The 20,561-nt window shown below is 37.3% G+C and overlaps 1 protein-coding gene across 3 annotated transcripts in view; it reads left to right on the top strand.

Annotated features, from left to right (window-relative positions):
* Positions 1-16,514, top strand: part of rassf7a (Ras association domain family member 7a) — a 54,921-nt gene extending 38,407 nt beyond the window's left edge. For all 3 annotated transcript variants that reach the window (XM_028450233.1, XM_028450232.1, XM_028450231.1), the window contains exons 2-6: positions 8,899-9,085; positions 9,865-10,793; positions 13,890-14,061; positions 14,128-14,235; positions 16,208-16,514. In XM_028450233.1, the coding sequence (XP_028306034.1) occupies positions 8,983-9,085; positions 9,865-10,793; positions 13,890-14,061; positions 14,128-14,235; positions 16,208-16,239 (1,344 nt within the window). In that variant the 5' untranslated portion in view covers positions 8,899-8,982 and the 3' untranslated portion in view covers positions 16,240-16,514. The remainder of the gene's footprint in view (positions 1-8,898; positions 9,086-9,864; positions 10,794-13,889; positions 14,062-14,127; positions 14,236-16,207) is intronic.
* Positions 16,515-20,561: the final 4,047 nt, after the last annotated feature.

The following is a 20,561-nucleotide window of genomic DNA, read 5'->3' as shown; positions in this document are numbered from 1 at the left end:
AGTGGGCCTTTCCATGGCATTTAAATGGGTAAAACACTTGAGATTGTTGGACAAAACAAAAAGTTTAAAATTACTTCTCTCTTTATATATCTAGGATTTCAAATTTAGTGTCTCACGAAGCTTTTGTCTGTCTTGTGATGAGATCCACAGGGCTGTATCAAGCACAATGTTGCGATATTGGGCTTGAGACACAATATGGTTCATCTAGCCACAGATGAAGGCCACTTTCCCAGAAAAGTTTCAAGGTTTTTTGTCATTGAAAAATGAATAAACAAGCTACATTGAAATGAAATATGTTGAAAGAAATGGACTTGATTATAGGGCGAGAACTTTGTAATTGTAGCTGGTTAGCTTACTTCTACTGTTTGTTTTAGGTTGTTACTTGTATTTTTGAGTAGATGGCACAGTACAGTTTAAATCTAGATAGTTGTTTTTTAGCAGCGTTTCAGAATTTTTGTCAGGAGCTCATATTCGACCTTGATTTTGAGGCGAAGGTGCCCGCTGAATTAATGAAACACTGTTCCACTGTTATTCAGATTTCACACTTGGATGAGCCGATCTGTGTAATTGAGAAGACTGAGAGCTGCAATCATATATCCTTGTATGCAAGGATGATGAAGAAAGCTTATGAGTGCTGTTTGTCATTCCTCTTTGCTGAGTCTTTAGCATCTCAATAGAGAAGGGTAGATGGGGGGTGGACGACTTTCAATGAGCCATTGGAGAACAAGCATTTGGACTTTGTTCTGAGGAGTATTTGCCAAATTAACGTGCAGTGAAATACATTATTCGTCAGATGTGTTGAAGTTGTGTTAGTGAAAAACCAGGCAACTATTTAAATGCAATTACCAGGAATAGGATTTGAAGAATCTGCTGCTCCGAGTACTAGTGAGAGAAATATATTGGTTGTCTTTCAGGAGTACACACAGCTAGCTCGCTAATGTAAATGAATTTAATTGTATCAACACAAACACTTTTTCTTTAAAAAAAGATTAAGTTCAATACAAATGAAAATGCTCATGTTTGATGCTCCGTTAAGAGGTTTTAAGATAAAATGAATTACTAGCATGTGTGTCTTCCATGTTGTTCACCGAAAAAAACGTTTTCTTTTCCAGAATGCTTAATACCTTACTTTATATGTCATTTCATTACAATTTCATGGTAAAAGTGAATGAACGTGTTGATCAAGAGCCCATTGCCGTTTGCCAACCTATTTTGATTGATCCATTTTTTTATACAATACATTTTATAGAAGTATGGTTTGTTTGTACATTTTCATTCATCTTTAAGGGAAATCAGCATGCATCACATATACATCTAAAAAGGGAACCGATCTCCCTAAATATTAGAAGATGCTTGAAAATGACGTACAATTTCTTGGCTTTGAGAGAAAACTATTGCCAGTTCTTGTTTCTCCATTTATTTATCCTGTTTTCTAGTGGCAGGTAATAACTAACTATTGGCTCAGTATGGATTCATAACCTTTTATTTTAGGAGCTGTTGCAGGATGTTAGCTGGATTTCAAAGACATTTGACTCAAAATTCTTGGAACAGAATGAAACATTGCATTATATTGTTTTCATATTTGAAAGAAGTCAAAGGTAGATTATTAGACTTGACAAGGCCTGTCACTGTTACAACACAATGTGAAACATCCCCCCAAAAATCTCCTGAATGTGCCTGAGGACTAAGCCAGTCCAGAGTTTTGCTGGAGTTTTTTTTTTTTTATTTTCTAAAGAGGAATTAGCACATTGTAATTCTTCAGGCAAACTTTTAACTTTGGGGTGGATTTGCTATTCTTTAAAATGAGACACTACAGCATGATACAGTGTATTAAATAGTGCGATAATCATCCTGGATTTGCAATCCACTGCCAATGGTGGCAAGCGTCTCAAAGATCTTAACCTTTTACTGTTGAAGATTCTCTACACATCATAACTTTGCTTCATTGCTCATAGCCTTAAGTAGATGAGATTAGTTTATGTTTAGCTCTTTTGCAGCTTTAATACAAACTACTGCATAGCCAGGTCCCCATTTTTGTATTTATTGGTTTTCGAATGCATAAACTGCGTACCCAATAGACTAAGATACTTAAAGACCAAAGAAGAGGGGTAAAGGATGCCAGAAAGGGCAGGGCACGCAAAAACTATTTACACTAAAATGAACAAAAGGTTGTTTTTTTTATCAGTGGCGACATGAGGACTAAACTGAATGGCAGTAAAAGCTGGCGTGGTGAACTACTCAGTGATCTCAGAGGCCACAAGAAGCCAACACTGTCTGCTGCGAACGTAAGCAGAACAACAATAGTGTCTCAGTAGTGTTGCATGAGACAAAACTGCTTGGTGCCATTGTTACTAACTCTTTGAGTATTTGTCTTTACAAACCTGGAGCAGAGTGGCACTGAGGGCACAGTCATTTGCACTGTTGTCTGTCTTTTATCAGCGGTATTGTTGCAAATCTTGGCCTGGCTAGGAGCGTCACGTTCCCCTGTTTGTCTGCTTGTGCATATCCATCTGTGTCTTATATGCGAGGCAGCATGCGATCTGCTCTTTACTGCTGCCATTGTCCCTGGGACCTCTGTGGCTACAGAGATAGCAGAGTAATCACTTTAGGCAGGAGGAAACCTCTCATAAAGATAGGCCTAAATGGCATTTTGGGCTTACAAAGAGACAAATACTGGCATGTACCGTACATGTATGCAAGCAGAATCATTCTTTGACCCCTGCCCTGGCTTGACAAGTATTTTGTACATATAAACACATAGAGATTGCTCTTTGTTTAGCCTGAGGCAACTAGCTGTAACTCCTACGTTGTATTAATAAATCATCAGGAATTTATCTGAAAGTTTTATTTCACAATAACCTTTATGACTAGGGCTGCATGATTTTGACAAAAAACCTAATTGCGATTCTTCTGACAGATTTGCGATTGCATGTCGATTTTGATTTTTAAAAATATTTTATACATTTAAATGCAAATGCATTTAATTTTTTTTCCAAATTTTGTTACATCATTTTCCAAATTCTGTGTTTTAGAAATACTAATAAATTTTTTCAGAAGATAGTTTTTAACTCCTGTGAGAAAATAAAATAAATACTAAAAAAAAAAAAAAAAAAAAAAAAAATTAAACAAAAATGTATGTAAAAAATAAGGTAAGATACAATTAAAAGGTAGATATAAGTTGTACTGTGAGGAAACAAAATAAATACAAATAAAAAAGAAAACTATGATTCAACAAAAACGTCAAAAATAAAAATGTAATTTAAACCAATGAGTAAGATACATTTAATATATATATATATATAAGTTGTACTGACATGGATTGTTCTGACTGCTAATTTTTAACTATTCATGTTATAAAAAGATGTAACAGAGCAGCATTGATGTCACCCAATTCCCCCTCATGGATCAATGGTTTACTGAATCTGAGCAGGATTATTGATTAAGTTTTGATCAACCTAATTTAAATTAACCTAATTTAAATTATCCTGATGACATCATTCCAGACCATAATGATTAAACAAAATAAATGGATTCAAGGATGCATCAGCTATTTCACCACTAGGGTTCAGATGATCTGGTCCATAAACAGAAATGAAAAAATAAACAGAAAAGAAACAGACGGAGCTTTACAGACACGTTAAAGTTAAGCGGGCAATGGTCGGCACTGTATTTAGGAGTCAGTGATGATTTGCTTCGTTTTTTGGCAGTTTAGTTGATGTTTAGAGAGTGTTTGAAGCAACCAGGACGAGAGGGGGGCGGGCGGTGCATCTAATAAGCGCTCCCCAAAACATTTCCCCATTGAAAAAACGTGCTTTTCCTCATGGTGACGGCATTTCAACCCGATTCTGTCCATTTCCGCGTTTAACTGTAGATTCCGTTTTCATTGGTAGATTCCATGGTTCCGTACGCGATTCCTGCAGTGCATACAAGATTGTGTCCTGTAACCATCTCTGATTGGCCAGCAGCCTAGGAAGGCGGTTCTTGGCAATTCTGATTGGTGAACATATATATCACTCAAATGATGGAGACGGAAGAAAAAACCTCACCATCTGAGGTTAGGTTATCGCAGTAGTGAAAACCTCAATATCTATGCGATTAAGGTTAATCGTACAGCATTATTTATGACTAGCAGAAATCTACTGCTATATAAAAAATTAAGTGTGCCCAGCTACATGGGTTCAATTGAGTTGTGCTTGTTTGCTTTAGAGGATTGCAGAATAATTTTGGAATATTCGAGGTGTGAGGAGATCTAGCCAGGCTTGCAGTCTTGACAAGTGGAATATTATCCCCATATATGCCCTTCAGCTGGTTTATGATGGCATAAAACACATTACATGAATTAGAAGCTCAACCATTAAAAGTCTTCTGGGGTATCGTATATTTTTTTAGCATTTCTTCATCTTCAAACATCACTTTAACCAGAAGAATTTGGGGAGAATTACATTTATATCAAATGTATGCTGTAAATACATCTGCTGAGGAAGTGTGCAGACTTTACAGATGGTCTCTGGTTATATTCAATGTTCTTTTGTCCACTTTCTGCTTTTAGAAAACTAACTGACTGAGAATATTTAGAAACTTGGTTGTCAAGGCCTCTGGTTTAAGGTTTCTTGGAACCTTGCCATAAATTTATTAGTTTTAGCACTATACAGTATAAGCAGCACTGAACGCGAATTAGCTGAATTATGTCACACATAGTTGCAAAGGTGAGGCACTAAACGTTTTAGCTTTGAACGCAATCTTCTGAAAAGTCAAGAGGCAAGCCAGTGTTGAAGAGACAGTTGAAGACACAGACAGGATGATGAAGGATGTGAGATAGCCTGACTGCTAAGTGGTGATCAGAAAGGCGTCTGGCTTCAGTCACTGCTCGACTTTTGTTTTCTTGAGATACCTTCTCTGTTTTATCTCACCCATTGCGTCTTTCATTTCATACATAAATATCAGTCCGTTTTCATTATTAAGCTAGTAAAAAAAAGCTCTTCAAGTGGGTGAATTTTGGATACTGAAGTAGAACATGTTTGATTGATTTAGTTTGATTGTTGTGTGTAATTTCTTGGTTTTGGCTTTGGCTATTATCTGATCATATCTGATTACTACCATTAATGCTTGCCCGATATATTCAGGGTCTATAAAATGTGCCATATTGTATTAAGTTTTTTGTACCATGGATATTGGCCGATATGTCTATTTAAAAAAAATACAAAAACACAGGTAGTGATATTTACTGTAGATTTCATGAAGCTTCAGTTTAGGGTGAAAAACAGGCTACATCTCAGTCATGGTGCACTGCATGTGCCCATTATTGATGGAATTAGCTTTTTCATTCAAAAACAACCTTGTGGTTAGCAGGTAGTCTTATGTTAATCTGTTTTATGGTGTTTAGTACAATAAATGTATTGATTTATGTTTTTTTTTTAAACCTCAGTTATAGATTCCTTAAACATTTAGGGCGTAATTCAGATAGCAGAGACTTGTCATGTGGATTTCATTGTTTCTTTTGGAGAAGTCCCTGGCCTTGGATCAGACTCGGCACATGTGCATAGTCACACAATTTATTTCAGACACGTGCAAAGCAATGTGCATGTTAATGTCTAACCACAAGGAACTCATCTGACTCCATCACTGACAGACATTTTTTGTAAATTGTATGCTTAGGAAAGTATGTTTAAGTTGTTCTAAGACCGTGTATCCATCTCCATTTTTGCATCTCTCAGAACAAGCTAAGCTGAGAAAACAATGTGGGTTAGGGTGGATGTCTGTTTCTCAGTGTACTCCCCTCTTTAACAACAAGGGCAGATAGCAACCTGAGACTCATGGGTCCGTCTGATTCCTGTTAGTTTAGATGATCATATTTCAGTAGTTGGAAGGTGCAACAGGTAAGAACCATGGGAGAGTGACCCAATTAATGGTATTACTTTCGGACAGTGTCAAACTCAAGGCCCGGGGGCCAAATCCGGCCCATTATCAAAGTGATTTTATTTTAGGGCTGACATTCAACACAGTTTGTAATCAAATGGACCAAACCAGATTAATCCAAGCATTTTTTTTATCAAAATATCTGTTTTAAAGCAAAAGACTGGTACACAAACATCTAAAACATTACTTATAAAGAGTTTTACTTCATATTTCCTTGTTTTTCCAGAAAGTTTATATTTCAAATGATCGAATTTAGATGCTTGGATTGGTAAATAAAGAAGTTCTATAATTGCATGCATTACATTTTAAATGTATACAGTTGTTTCCACGTGAAGCATTATACAAATAGGGGGCAAATAATTACAATATGATGAATACAATGTTTTTCTGGTTTGGTTTACTTGAGACTGAACTGGGCCTAATGTGGCCCCTGGACTAAAATAAGTCTGACACCCTTGCTCTAGAATCTTACTTGGAACTTTATGCCCTCAGGTTTGTTATAAATAAATCTGATCATCATGTAATATGTTGTGGTGAGACATTTTTTTTCAGGAAATTTACTAAATAGCTCATAAGGACAAACCAAAGTGTCTCTGAGGAAGACTGACAGTTGACAGTTCAAACATGTCAGGAGATGAAAGTAACCTTCCTGAAAAAAGTTGTCTGAATCAATGAAACCTTAACAGAAATAGAAGACAACATGAACTTGCTGGATTTATGATCATCATGTAGACCTCAGTTTCACTTATCTGTTTGGATTTTATTGTTTTGTTGTTTTTGGTTTCTTCACATTTACTTAAGAGGCATTTGAAAAAAAAGTACACTTTGGGACTGTGAGACAGCTGCATGTGCTTCACCCTTGTTGATTTATCTAGAAAGCCTGAAAGCTAAAGTAAATAATTATTGACTCACTATGGAAAACTCATAAACCCATACTTGTCATGCCCGCTTGAAGACAAATATTGATATCTAAATTGTGTTGAAACTTCTGCTGTTTGCTTGTGCTCACTTTTCAGGTCAAATGTTGCCCTCAATGAAATCCTCCTGCTGTGATCTTTCAAAAGGATTATTTCCACATGTGGTGATACGTACTGTAGCTGTCTTCCACTTTTTTCCTAAAATCCTGTTCTGCAGGTTCAATCCCTATTCCGTCATACATCCTAGTGTGCAGTGTCATGTTGAGCTGTTCTGTGGGATGTTGCCACATCAGATTGTGCTGCTGCGTCCCAGCTGAGGTTGTGTTTGCTGTCTAAACAACTAAGAAGCAACAGCGGCAAAGGGCAACCAGGTCAGAAGCAGATCAGGGCTTTTGGAAGCCAGTGCTTTGTTAAGAAAAGCAGGAATTCTTTTCCGGCTGGCAGATGAAGTCAGTGCATTCCTCCAAAGCACCTCCCTATAGGCAGTCAGTGGAGCACAGCCATGCACTGAATGAAGGGCAAGATAATGGCGAGGCTTTGGATTAAACACCTCCCTTTAAGAACAAGTGAGACAGACTGAAAGAGAGCACCATCTGTTTGACTGGGGGTGAAAAGTTGCCTTAAACCCACCTAGGCTACAAAATGTTATTCAACGTGCCAACTTCTGCTGATAACTGCCGCTGCTGGAGGCGATCCACTTTATGTGCACAACAGTGTTTTATTACATTGTTTAGAAGTGAAGCTGTTAAAGTACAGAGAGTGGGGGTGGCAGAACATAACACTTTTCTAGGTTAAACCTGCTGCTGGAACATGTATTAGGATACCTGCTGGTGTGCTCTTAAACCTTTGGAGAGCTAGTCCTGGTCCTGCTGTGTCCACTCAAACTGAACTCTCTTTCATATGCACACTTTTTTTGCTCTTGTTTTTCTGTATTTCTACTCCAAAAGATTTTTTCCCCTAAACAGTGATGCACTTGAGTTGCTCCACATTCCCTGTCTGTTTCTCTTAGCAAAACGCTATCATAACAGCTTTGAAGGAGGGCAGCAGAGCGTTTAATTGGGTTACAGATTGGCATTTATGTTCCCAGATCCACAAGATACTGCAGGGTGTATTAACTAACCACTAGGGAAGTAATAAACTGTTACAGTGCACAACCCCACAGCTGTAAGGTTTAAACTTCACAATTCAGTGATGTTTTCCCGAGGCAATGTATTCCTGTCTCAAGTAGGGGTAAAAAATCGATTTCGCGATTATATCGCAATTTTTTTTTGGGTGCCGATTTTTTAATCTGCAAAACCTACAAAATTAGTATTTATTTATTTTTTGGTGGGGGGGATATTTAATCAATATTTTTGTGTATTTGTGCAATATTTCAGTGGTGGTTACAATGCTTTCAATGTGTTGCAATGGTTACTTGATGCACTTGATTTTATGATGGCAGTGTGTAATGTCTGTAATGTTTATGTATGCACAGGCATTTTATTTTCATACAATCTGTTCAGATCAGTGTTTAAACTTACACAATAGGATACATTATTTTTTTCTTATCTTTGTGCATTGTCAGTAATTCAGGGTGATTTATCCTTAATGTTCTCACTTACAGTTGTTACAATGCCGTCATTATGTTGTAATAATTACTTTGAGACTTCTACACAGTAGTTTCAGTGAAAAGAAACTTGTTGCACTTTATTTTATGATGGCAGTGTGTAACACTGCTTTTTTTCTGTGAAATTGTGCAAAAACACTAATAATAAATAATAAATGGGATGTTTTGAAGCAAGTATAGATTTGACTCAATTTGTCCTCTGAATGATCAATATCTTATGATGAATACAGGCAGCAACTTGATTTTTCAGCTCTATGTTTAATTTTGATATTAACTGGGTAGATTATCGCAATATATCGTGATAATATCATTTAGTGACCCAAGTATCGTGATACGTATCGTATTGCAACATCCTTACCAATACTCACCCCTAATCTCAAGTACAAATCTATGTTTTATCATTTTAATTTCACGTCATCATTTTCTTCTTACCCCGTCTCTGCTCTTCATCTTTTCCAGTTGAAGTGCCATGCAGAGGTGAAGTGTGTTAAGTCTGGCTGAATCTGTCCATCTTGACCCTCATTCTGCCCAGCTTGGTTCTACATGGAGCTCAAAGTGTGGGTGGACGGGGTGGTGCGGGTGGTATGTGGCCTATCGGAGGAGACGTCCTGCCAGGATGTGGTTATCGCTTTGGCACAGGCTATTGGTGAGTGCCTCACGGTTTCAGTTTGGTGAGCTATTTTAAGGGGTGTCTGGGGTGTGTGTGGGTGGGCTTCTAAACGTCTGTTTAACTGTTTATCCATAAACATTATCTGATCAAACAACTGTTTCTTTATTAATTTTTAATGCAATACAAGCAAGTGTACGAACGACTGCAAAGCTTTTGTTTTTCTGTTCATCGTTCACGTTTTTACTTTCCTATGACCTAAATCAAATACCCTGCTGGTTTGTTGAGTGATTTGGTGGTTTGTATTTGATAAGTCCTCTGTCCTTATAGCCTTAAGCTTTATCCAAGCAACATGCTGCTGCAGTATTGAACAACATAACTACAGATTTAGTGCTCTCCTCCTTACATGAGTGAGCTGTCTGCCAAGTCATTAGGGATGGTTTGTCCTAATTTTAGGGTCCTTGTGGAAACTTTAGTTTATTTGAACATTTTTCCATGTTATGCAAGTCTTATGCAGCTGCCTTTTATTTTGATTCTCAGTGACAGAGATTTAGAGGTATCATCATACAGAATGTGATGTCATTTGTTCACTGAGGATGACTTGTTTGGAATCAGCTTGAAAAATTTAATCCAAATCATCCCTAACACTGAAGGAGAAATTGTCTTTCACACATAACTTCTGCATACTTGACTATTACATTGTATGAATAATGTGTCACTCTATGGAGTATCAAGCAACTCTTTAAGCTTTGTTTAAGCAATTATTTATTGTTGTTGTTTTACGACACGATCCTGACTCTCAAACTGTCTGTCCCCAGGTCAAACAGGTCGATACGTTCTTATCCAGCGACTAAGAGACACAGAAAGGCAGCTGTTGGCTACAGAGAGGCCTCTGGAGGCGCTTGCTAAATTAGGCCAGCATGGCAGTGAAGTTCAGTTCTTCTTACGACGCACTGGCCCAAGTATCAGTGATGGACCTAACTCAAAACCAGAAAGACCCAGTCCTGTGCCATTGCCCAAGCAGCCTGAGCCAGACATCTTAAAACGTAACCAGCCAAAAAAAGCACTCACCTTTAACTTGGGGCCATCCACTTCTCCTAAAAGCATAACTCAACAACTCAGAAGATCTCCACGGGACTCTCCAGAGCGAAGGTGCTCCCCATCAGCTTCTCCTAGCCCTTTATCTTCTCATGTGCCATCGCCTTCTCCTTCACCACCCATAGGCCCTCCTAAAGAGGAAGTGTTTAGGAAACTTCTTCAGCAACAGGAAAGACTGAGATCCATTGAGGCCAGACTTGAAGGCATAGAAAAGGAGTCCCATTGCTTGGAAAACCCATACCCATCGCCGTGTCCCTCGCCCATAAGTGATGTCCGCCTGCAGGAAGAGATGGATGCTTTAGAGCAAGCAGTGCGTGTGAACCAAGCTGAACTTGCACACGAGATGTACTGGGAGGAAGAACTTCAAGCAGAGTTGAAAAAGGAGCAGGGAATGAGGAGGAAGCTGGGGGAGCTCCATGCCAAGCTAGATGAATATGGGCGACAGCTCCACGAGTTGTCTCTTCATTCTGCAAAGCTGGAGCAGGAGATTCAACGAGAAAGCCAGGAAGACTCGAAACCCAATGGGCCAGAGGAGTCTTTCGATCTTTTGAAAACAGAGTTAAGAAGCCAGGAGAGCCATGGAACGGACATGGAGGAGCATATATTGCAGAATGAAAAGGCTCTCGGGATGGCCGAGTCTTTACTGCAGGTAAGGAGAGGGTTAGAAATATTTAGAAAGCTTCATGAAACTTTTGCAACATTTATGTTGATTCTTGAGATCTGTACTCTTCTTCTATACACTCAAAGAACAGAACCCAAACACACCCCAAAAGGAAATCTGATATTGTGTAGTATTTTATGGATTTGTTATTTCCATAATACCTGAAACAGGTAGTGTTTTCTTTATGTCTTCCATGCCTCTTTAATATTTTATCACCCGAAGGGCTATTCAAGAACTTGTTCAGCTGGTTCGGCAGATATCTTGTATGCAGCACATGTTCAAAACATGTGCTGACTTCTGGAGATTATGTTACATTCACAGGCACTTATTTTGTCCAAAATGATCCTTCAGGTGAATATTTCAGGAGGCAAAAAAACTCAAGTGTGAACTTAATCATGGCTACTAAAACAATACAACTTAACCCCTGGGTATAAAGGCAGCTGGAAAGTTTAAAGAAATGTTTTTGGGAGTTATTTTTCTTTTATTAGCAAGTTTTCCATCATGAACTCTGCCATCTTCGTTAGCCATTGTCACTAAACATTTCAAATGTGATATCACACTGATGAGAAAAATACACAAGAAGCACTCAGAGAGCACAAACCTCTGAAGGTAAAATTCTGTCCTATTTGGTTTTCTCATGAGTGTGATAGTTTATTCTTTGCTTGAAATTTGCTTCTATGACCAAATTAATTGTATTAAAAAAACGCCTTTTTGCCTCTGCCAAGAAGGTACCGTAATATTTTCACCAGCGTTTATTTATTTGTCTGTTTGTTTATTTGTCTGTTTGCGGGATTATGTCAAAAGTACTTAATGGATTTTGACACAATTTTAACCAAACACTAACCTTTCACACATGGAAGATTCCATTCAATTTTGAAGGAGAACCGGATCAATACACTGATTCTGGTTCAGTTAAAAATAAAAATAAAAAGAAAACCTTTCCACTCATCATTAGCGAAATTTCCGAAATTTCAATCTCCGTTCGAAATTGACTGATCTTTATTGTTATCTTGAGTTGGTTCCTCAATTACCCTACCAAGTTTCATCCAGGATCAGATCTGGATTGCGCATTTCATAGCGATTTTTAAAAAAAAAATGGGGCTGCCCATGGACTTACTGTATTGGTTCTAAAGGGGATAGAATTTTCTTCCAAGCTTTTAGAGTGTGAATAATCGTGGTACCATGATCAGGATCATTGATCCAAATAACTGCCAATATCTGGCAAGGACGATATTTGGCCGTGCTTTAGTTAAGAAGGATTAAAAATTTGGAAGGTAAAAGTATCTTCTCAACATTCTTAATCTAATATTCCCAAGGTAAATACCTGACTAGTGTTAGTACTCTACACTGTGATCATTGTGTGGGTTCGGACTCCGTGGAGTGTTTACTTAACAATGTTTTTGAGACAGTAACAAATATCCACTAGTTTGACAGGAGAAAAAAAGTATTTCACCACTTTGTTATGACATAACCAACCTGTTACCACACTGAGTGTTTTTAATCTAAAAGTAACTCGAGGGCATTTCTTAACCCAGACAGTAATTGCATCGAAGAAACAAGATGTCTTTATTTCTGATAAATGAAAGTTAACAGAGTGAACATGAAACGGAGCAATAAATATCCATTTATAGTTTGGAACTGCAGTGTATGCCAGTCATCAGTCAGCTGGTTCAGTTGAGGCAGCCAGCCGAGCGTTTCAACAGCGTTCCTGTCATCAGGCTAATGGAGGCCGAGTTGCATGAGCGAGCTGCTTCATCATCAGTGCAACATCAGTTACACACACCTGCACGCATACAGACTTGTGCGAGTACTGACATGTGAGGGTCATAATGCACTGCTTGCTGCACAAACTGCATAATCTGGATGATCAATTTGTTGGTTTTTACTTTTTACGCACCTGTTTTTTTTCTAAAAGTGGCCCTGGCTTTTTCTACAGATTGTTTTCAAGAGTCCCTTCTTATAAATAATGTTTACGCACAATACTCCCTATAAAAAGCAGCTTGTGAAAGAACACCATTGTATGTCCATCTGTCAGTGGGCCCCAGGCTGCTCAGATCAGATGCAATCAGAATAATGCATGTGGGATTTATGTTGCTTTGATGAATCACTTGAGCTGAAAGGCCCAATTATGATTACAGAAGCATCCATCGCCATCTCCTGCTTGCTTTGTTAAGGAGAATGCTCCCCTCTTGTGGTGAATAATAAACATGGCTTTTTTTTATTGAACAACAAGATCCACAGTCTCGCAGAGGTAATAGCAGTAGAACAACTGTACACAATATATCACAAACTAAGCAAAGAGACAGTAAAAACAAAAACAACAACCCCCTAACTCACACAAATCACATACATTATAAGGCACAGAAAAGTAGAAACCAAAAGGAGCTTGACTCAAGACATTAAAAAGTCAGATGTATTTTTTTTTTTTGCATAGTCAGTTTTCAGCAATGTTAAAGAGGAAAAATACAACTTGTTAAAGTCATTAATAAAATGGTTTAAGCAGGGGTGTATGTGGTATTTTGCAAACATGAACACAATATTCACAGTAACAGACATGTTACTTTCTAAGTTATCAACAAAGTATCTTTTTTGATTAAAAGTAAAAGTGTGAATATTAGGAATTTTAAGACAAAGCCATTCTCTAATGTCACTCCAGAATTTATTTGAAATCTGGCAGGTAAAGATAAAGAATAGGTGTTCTAAAGATTGTTCTGGGTAATTACAAAAGGCATATTTTGGTTTATCAAACTTGAACTGTTTGTTTAGATAATTAGATATGGGGTAAATATTATGATATATTTTAAAATGAGTTTCTTTGCCCTTGGGTGAGACCTGCCATTTCATATACTTAGAATAGACATTTTCAAGCATATTATTGTGGTCATTGGATGTTATTGTTCTATTATAGTCATGAAACTAAATAGATTTGAATGCATTAGTTATGACCTTATTGTTACATTGTCTTTCCATTAATTTGTGCTCGTCTGTTACTAAATTTGGCAGGGCTGAGGTGACATGGCTTATGCTCACTGACTCAGTGCATTTTGTTGTTTTTTCTTTTTGATTTGCCGTTTCCTAACTCAGGCTAAACAGGAGGAGCTGGAGGAGTTGAATAAGGAGCTCCGACAGTGTAACCTGCAACAGTTCATCCAGCAGACAGGAGTCCTGCCTGCACACAGCAACTCACGCACAGACCTCCAGGAGCAACTGGAGCAGTTAGAGCTGGCACATTTCCTCCAGGAAGGATACATGAATGGTAAAAACTGATATCGATGTTCAGATTTGAATACAGGGATTTTAAACTGGCATTTTCTGCTCTCAGGTGGCAGAATGACCTTTCTTGAATCACCTCCTCGCCCGACCGCCAAGCAGTTTCTGGGACACCCACGAAACCTGCAGAACCCTCTAGTGTCCAGTCTCAACCCTGAGGGTGTGTATGTGTGAGACGCGGCCGCTTCCCACGTCCAGCCGGCTCCGCTTTTACCAAGAAGCTTCTTTTATTTTCACTCCAGCTTGTTTGGGTTTTGTGTTGGTCAGCATCTGTTTTGGTGGAGGTTCCGGCTCTTTCTCGACCTTGACTTTCCTCCTCGACCGAACTTTCTTTTTTTTCCTACGTTTTCTGTGTCTTTGTTTGTTGTGATAGTTAGCACTTACAGTAGTCCTTCTACTTTCAATTATGTCATTTCAATGATGTTTTTCCAAATCTTGGATAATTAAGATTTGCTGCTAATTTCTTTTCTCCCTCATTTGGAAAAATCTTTTCCACTCAAGTCAATTATCAGCAACCAGCAATTGCTTTTCACTATATTTACACAGAGAATACATGTTTCAAATATTCCCCCACTAATTTTATTTTTATACAGTCACTTGGCAATATACAACACATACAGTATGTCCTTTCTGTTTACTTTCAATGCATAGATGTTATTTATACTGTATGTAAGAATGTGTTCCTGTACAATGCCATGTACTTTGCTGATGCTTGACTTCCAAAGAGCAAAGAGCCTTTTTCAAAAAATGTACCATTGCACTGTCCCTTCCTCTTTCTGTGTGAAAGCCCTGGTTTCCACGTGCTTGCAGAGAAATGTATCTGAAACATTTTCAACCCAGTGCCACTTCTTTGTAGGAGATTACAAATTTAGAAAGTCTATTTTTGGACAATTTCTGATACATTTTTAACTTAGAGCATGTGCCTCATTTTTGGTGGTAGGATGAATGCATGTGATTCCTTTGCTGTCAGAACTGATCAGTCATCAGTTGCAGTGTATTGCAAAATCTGCATGAACTTAAAGCTGCTGGAGATGATTGTTTTATCAGATAAAGACTAAGTGTAATAAATAAATAAATAAATCAGAGATCATTTGGTTTAAAAAAAAAAAGATGTAAGAGGTTTAAATTGTCACTCAAATGTTTGTTTTGATCTCCACTGTAAACACTCTCTTATTGCATTGGTCGAAATGGTTTTGTGCATTGCATTGTGGGATGTGTAGTCCAGTAGACAGATGCATAGAAGTGTTTTTACTTTATTCTTATTGTGATTTCTTGTGTTTGCCCCCAAAACTTTGCTAAACTGGCTTTCCAACACATGTATGGTGTTTTCATGGACTGAAATATTATTTCACGGAAAAATCAGAAGAAAAAACTGTTCATCCCACAATGCAATGCGTGAAACTTTTCCAACAATGTCAATTAGAGTATTTACAGTGGAGATGAAAACAAATTTTCAAGCGGCAATTTAAACCTTTCATACATTTTTTTTCTTGCAAATGATATTCAATGTATTGATCTATGAGTCCTACACTGTGTCTGTCTGATAAAAAAAAATTATCAAAATGATCAGTATTACACCATCAGGCTACTCTGATTCTTCATTGTTGGGTGTTTTTTTTTTAGCAGCAAAACAAATGAAGCCCATCTTTACTTTCAGAATTTGTAATATGTAATCAAACCACTAAGTTTTACCTGAAATGCTGCCAAAAAAAAAAGGAATAGGAAGAAAAAAGTAATGACATAAACGCACAATGACAACACCAATGTGTATTACAAAAGAAGAAAAAAGATTTCTGTGTTTGTTCTGTTGTATAGTTGGCAGGTCAGTGTGTGTGTGTGCACTGCTGTAGTGCTGCTGTCTCATGGTTGAAACTACCAGTACTGGTTTGAGAAACAGCTCCAAGCTGTTTCTGTCTCAAGGTGTTACTCTGACTACAAGACTCCAGCCCTCGGACAAAAAACGTAAAAATCCCAGGGACTGGCTCTTGTATCAGGCTGCATGGAACTGTTGATTGCATGACGTTTGACGTCTTTCTGGATGTTTCAAAGCTAAAAAACAAAAAGTGTTTATTAGCCAAACCAAGGGAAAACAAAGGGATCACCATTCCCACTTATTTTTGTGTGTCTTGCAGTCGTGACATCGCGAGAGGCATCATGGAGATAAAACAACGACCACATGGCCAAGAGACAGTTGTTCACTGTTGTGTCACCATCGCTTTTTATTTAACCTCTTATTTTATTTCACTTCAATATACAGTTTACGATGATTTCACTCTGTATATACCTGTTATGAATATATTTACAGTTGTGCTACTGTAAACTTTACAAAGTCTCTGTATGAAATGTAAAATAATTTAGGCTTTGTATTTGACCTAGGCAAATATCACTGTTATTACCATGTATTTAAATATAATAAAATATGCATTTTTGTTTTAGATAGTAATTTGTCATGTGTTGTTTTTTTATGTATCTTCTGTGCATTCAAAGTGATAAATGATTAACTAATGTTCATGTGAAATGCATTATAAATATATTATAGCTGCTGAAAAATTGATCGTTTTCCCCTCACTGCTTTTCACCACATTGGCTCTTTCACACACACGACAATCTCAGAACACTTTGGGAGCAGCTGCTCACAGGTCAGGTGACTGATGGAGAGGTGAAAGTTCACCAAGTGCATCCTGGGATGGAAATGTTGCAAACATCCTGGCATCACAGCTGTTGCTTTTATAGACGCTCTGATGCAGCACAGAAGATAAAGGCACTTAAGCCCTCCAGACATGAGAGAATGAGAAGTCCTACTGGCAGTATCTCAGCCACAAATGTAACCCTCGCTGCGTACGTTCATGCACTTAGTAACAGAGATGGGCCTTACTTAAAGCTATCTTCTTCTTCAGAGGAAATCCTACTTCCTATGTGCTAACAATCACTATTTGCATGAAGGTCTAGTCCCATGCAGGAGGTTCTAGGCTGCAAAAACAGGCCAATAATCCTAAAGGTGGTGCTACACGAGGCCTCTAAAGTTCACATTTTGAATATTAACCCAAAAAAAAGCAACCATTTGTGCTACACATTGGCAACTTTTACCAAAATGTAACTCCAACACGAAAGGAACTGTTGTACATTTAAACTTATTGTAAATTGTGAAGTCCATCACTGTTTTTTATCAGTAACTGTAAAACATATTAAACCTCTCATCTCACATTTTTTGTTAAATTGACACCAGACCATCCCACACAAACCATCCACACAGGTTTTTGATTTATCAAACATGGAGCCTATAGTATTGTAAACATTTATTATCCAATTCTTGATAAATTCATTCTCAAGGTTCATCAAAAAAGACAAAATATTGGAGTCATGATTGATGATGTTTGGATTTTTTTCTCATAAACTGAACTTTTTTTAGCATTTTGGATTTGGCTCATGTGGTCAATAGGAGTCAATGCAAAAATGGGATTTTTAAAAATCTGTTTTTCACTTATGGGGTCAATGGGTCATTTTTAAAAACACATAACATCTCCATGTTGTCTCGATCAGGAGTTCTCAACCTTGGGGTTAGGACCCCATTTGGGGTCACCGGATGCTTTCAAGAATCTTTTCTGAACAATTTGAGCTCATTTTTTTCTGGTTCTTCTACACTACTACACCCAACTTGCCATATTTCAACCTCAATTTGATACTCCCATTTCTACCACGTCTCTATCAAATTTCAATGCATTTTCGACACATTTTTTTTGCTTTCAAGACATTTTTGGCACCTATAAACCCTTCCCATCACTTTTCCCACCTATAACCTATTCTCACTGTATATGATGCTTATTTTTGCCAATTTAACCACGTTCATAATTTGTCATGCTCATAATTTACCAGTTTAAACTACAGGTAATTGTTTTTACTTTTTAAACTACATTACCTCAATCCTCCCTCCCCTAATTGATGCCACTTTTTAGCCAATATCGACACTTTGAACCTTTTTTTTACCACTTTTTTGATCGTTTTTGGCTAGTTTAATTTGCAACTTTTGACCGTTATTGTGGTTTTTAAAATCTCAGTTCACCACATTGTCCATTTTGGTTTTATTTCTAATATACAGATTTACATCTTTAAGATGACTATATACTATGGCGCAAAAAATAATAAACGTCCTATTTAACAGTGGATATTATTCAGATTAATAAATAAATGTGGTTATGACTGATTCATAGAACAATGAACCAACATTTTGATGACTTTATGGATGGGCCCAAAAAAGTTCTCCCCTTTATTCCTCCTTATAGATGTTCATGTCTGTGTTCAACCACTTTCAATGGGGGGGGGGGGGGGGGGGGGGGGGGGGGGGGGGGGTCTCTGACACCTTTATGTTGGGGTTGTGGGCTGAAAAGGGTAAGAACCACAGCTCTAGAATTCTAGATGCAATACATAACAACTGACATTTTCACTATGTCCCTGCAGGACAACATTTTGGACTTTAATCTGGTTCATCTATGGTACTATGGTGCATCATAGCTGTGATAGACATCGCCACTACACAGGACAAAACAAAACCACTCAGTTCTGACCTCCATCCCTTTCCTGTTTGTTTTCCCTGGAGAGTAAATATACTGTCACCCTTGTGCTCTGGCTTACACTGTCTGAACCCTGCAGACACCTATAAATACCCTCATCTGCCACTAATACACTGAAGTTGTAGTTCTGTTCTATTTACATGAGCACACACACACACACACACACACACACACACACACACACACACACACGCACACACACACACACACACATACACACACACACACACACACCCTTGACTCCTGCCCCTGCTTTTCACTCACCGTGTGAACAAAGCTGTACACAACAAGAGTTCAATATCATGATTAATTATGTAAAATAGGATTATACTGAGTAGATTTGGAGCTGTCTGGCTACCCAGGGGGTCAGATAAGCTTTGGAGCCTTGTTTAGTACCCAATGTCTGCTCTAACATTGGCGCCAACCAGTGGACATGATGAGTACTGTACATTTACCCCATTTGATTAAAAATGAATATAAAAATAATAATTAGAAAAATAGTATTCTACCCCAGGTGATAAAAATTCATAAAGAATATACTTTACATAAGAAATCACTTTTAACATGCAAGAGAATGGTGGCTGCTCTTTCCTGTTGTTGTTTTTTTGTTTTTTTTCATGCAAAAGTAAATCAAACTTTTTCATAAATCAATGACATAAAAAAAGCTCAGTTTTGCTGGTTCTTCAACTGCACCAAACTTGCCATATTTCAACGTATTTCTTTTTTTTTTTAAATTATATTTTTGCTCCTTTTAATGCATTATTGCTAGATTACTCCCATTCCTGCCACGTCTCCATCGAATTTCAATGCATTTTCTAAACATTTTTTGTTCACTTCCAAGACATGTGAGGCACCAATAAACCCTTCCCATCACTTTTCCCACCTAATGTCACATATGTTGACCTATTATTGTCACCAGTTTAACCTATTCTCACCGTATTTGATGCTTATTTTTGCCAATTTAACCACAATCATGATTTGTCGTGTTCATTATTTACCAGTTTAAACTACCGGTTATTGTCTGTAGTTTTTAAACTACATTACCTCAATCCCCCCTCCCCTAGTTGATGCCACTTTTAAGCCAATATCGACACTTTGAACCTTTTTTCTGTTCGTTTTTGGCCACTCTAATTTGCAACTTTTAACCAAATTATTGTGGTTTTTAAAATCCCATTTCATCACCCTTTCCACCATTTTGTTCACTTTTAAATCATTATTCTACCCCAGGTGATAAAAATTCATGAAGAATATACTTTACATAAGGAATAACTTTTAACATGCAAGAGAATGGTGAGAATGATTTTTTTTTTTTTTTTTTTTTTGCTTTTTTCTTGCAAAAGTAAATCAAACTTTTTCGTAAATCAATTACATTAAAAATAAATAAATAAATAAATAAATAAATAAATAAACATTATTAATGATGTTAATTATTCTGACACTATTCAATGAAGATAAAAAAAAATATTAAGGTAACACAACTTAGAAGTGATTCAATAGATGATACTATATAAAAGTGCAATAAAGACCCCCCCCATGATTCTGATGAGTGTCAACATCTGCAACTTAAGTTCATATTACAATGAGGCGTTTGTGCCACAAACTAATGAGTCTAACATGCTGCATTTAGTTAATACGACATCTGAACCGATGAATAAAATATCTAGAGTTACACACTCCTAACAGTTACAACAGACAAATACATGAGGCCTGATGTGATTTGGATAGAAACCTTTACTTTCTAATGCAATACAGTGTGTTATACATGGTATCTGTAAGAGCATTATGAGTTATTTCAGTCTAATACATGTGTTTGTGTATGGTTTACTCACATATATGACATTTGATTGCAATTTGTCATTCATTTAGTTCTAAAATGCAGTATTTCAATGTCATACACATGTTAAAAAGACTTAAACTG

This window comes from Gouania willdenowi, chromosome 6 (assembly GCF_900634775.1).
Source record: "Gouania willdenowi chromosome 6, fGouWil2.1, whole genome shotgun sequence".
Taxonomy (NCBI): domain Eukaryota; kingdom Metazoa; phylum Chordata; class Actinopteri; order Blenniiformes; family Gobiesocidae; genus Gouania; species Gouania willdenowi.
The sequence above is the reverse complement of the archived record's forward strand: the minus strand, read 5'-3'. Positions and strand labels throughout refer to the sequence as shown.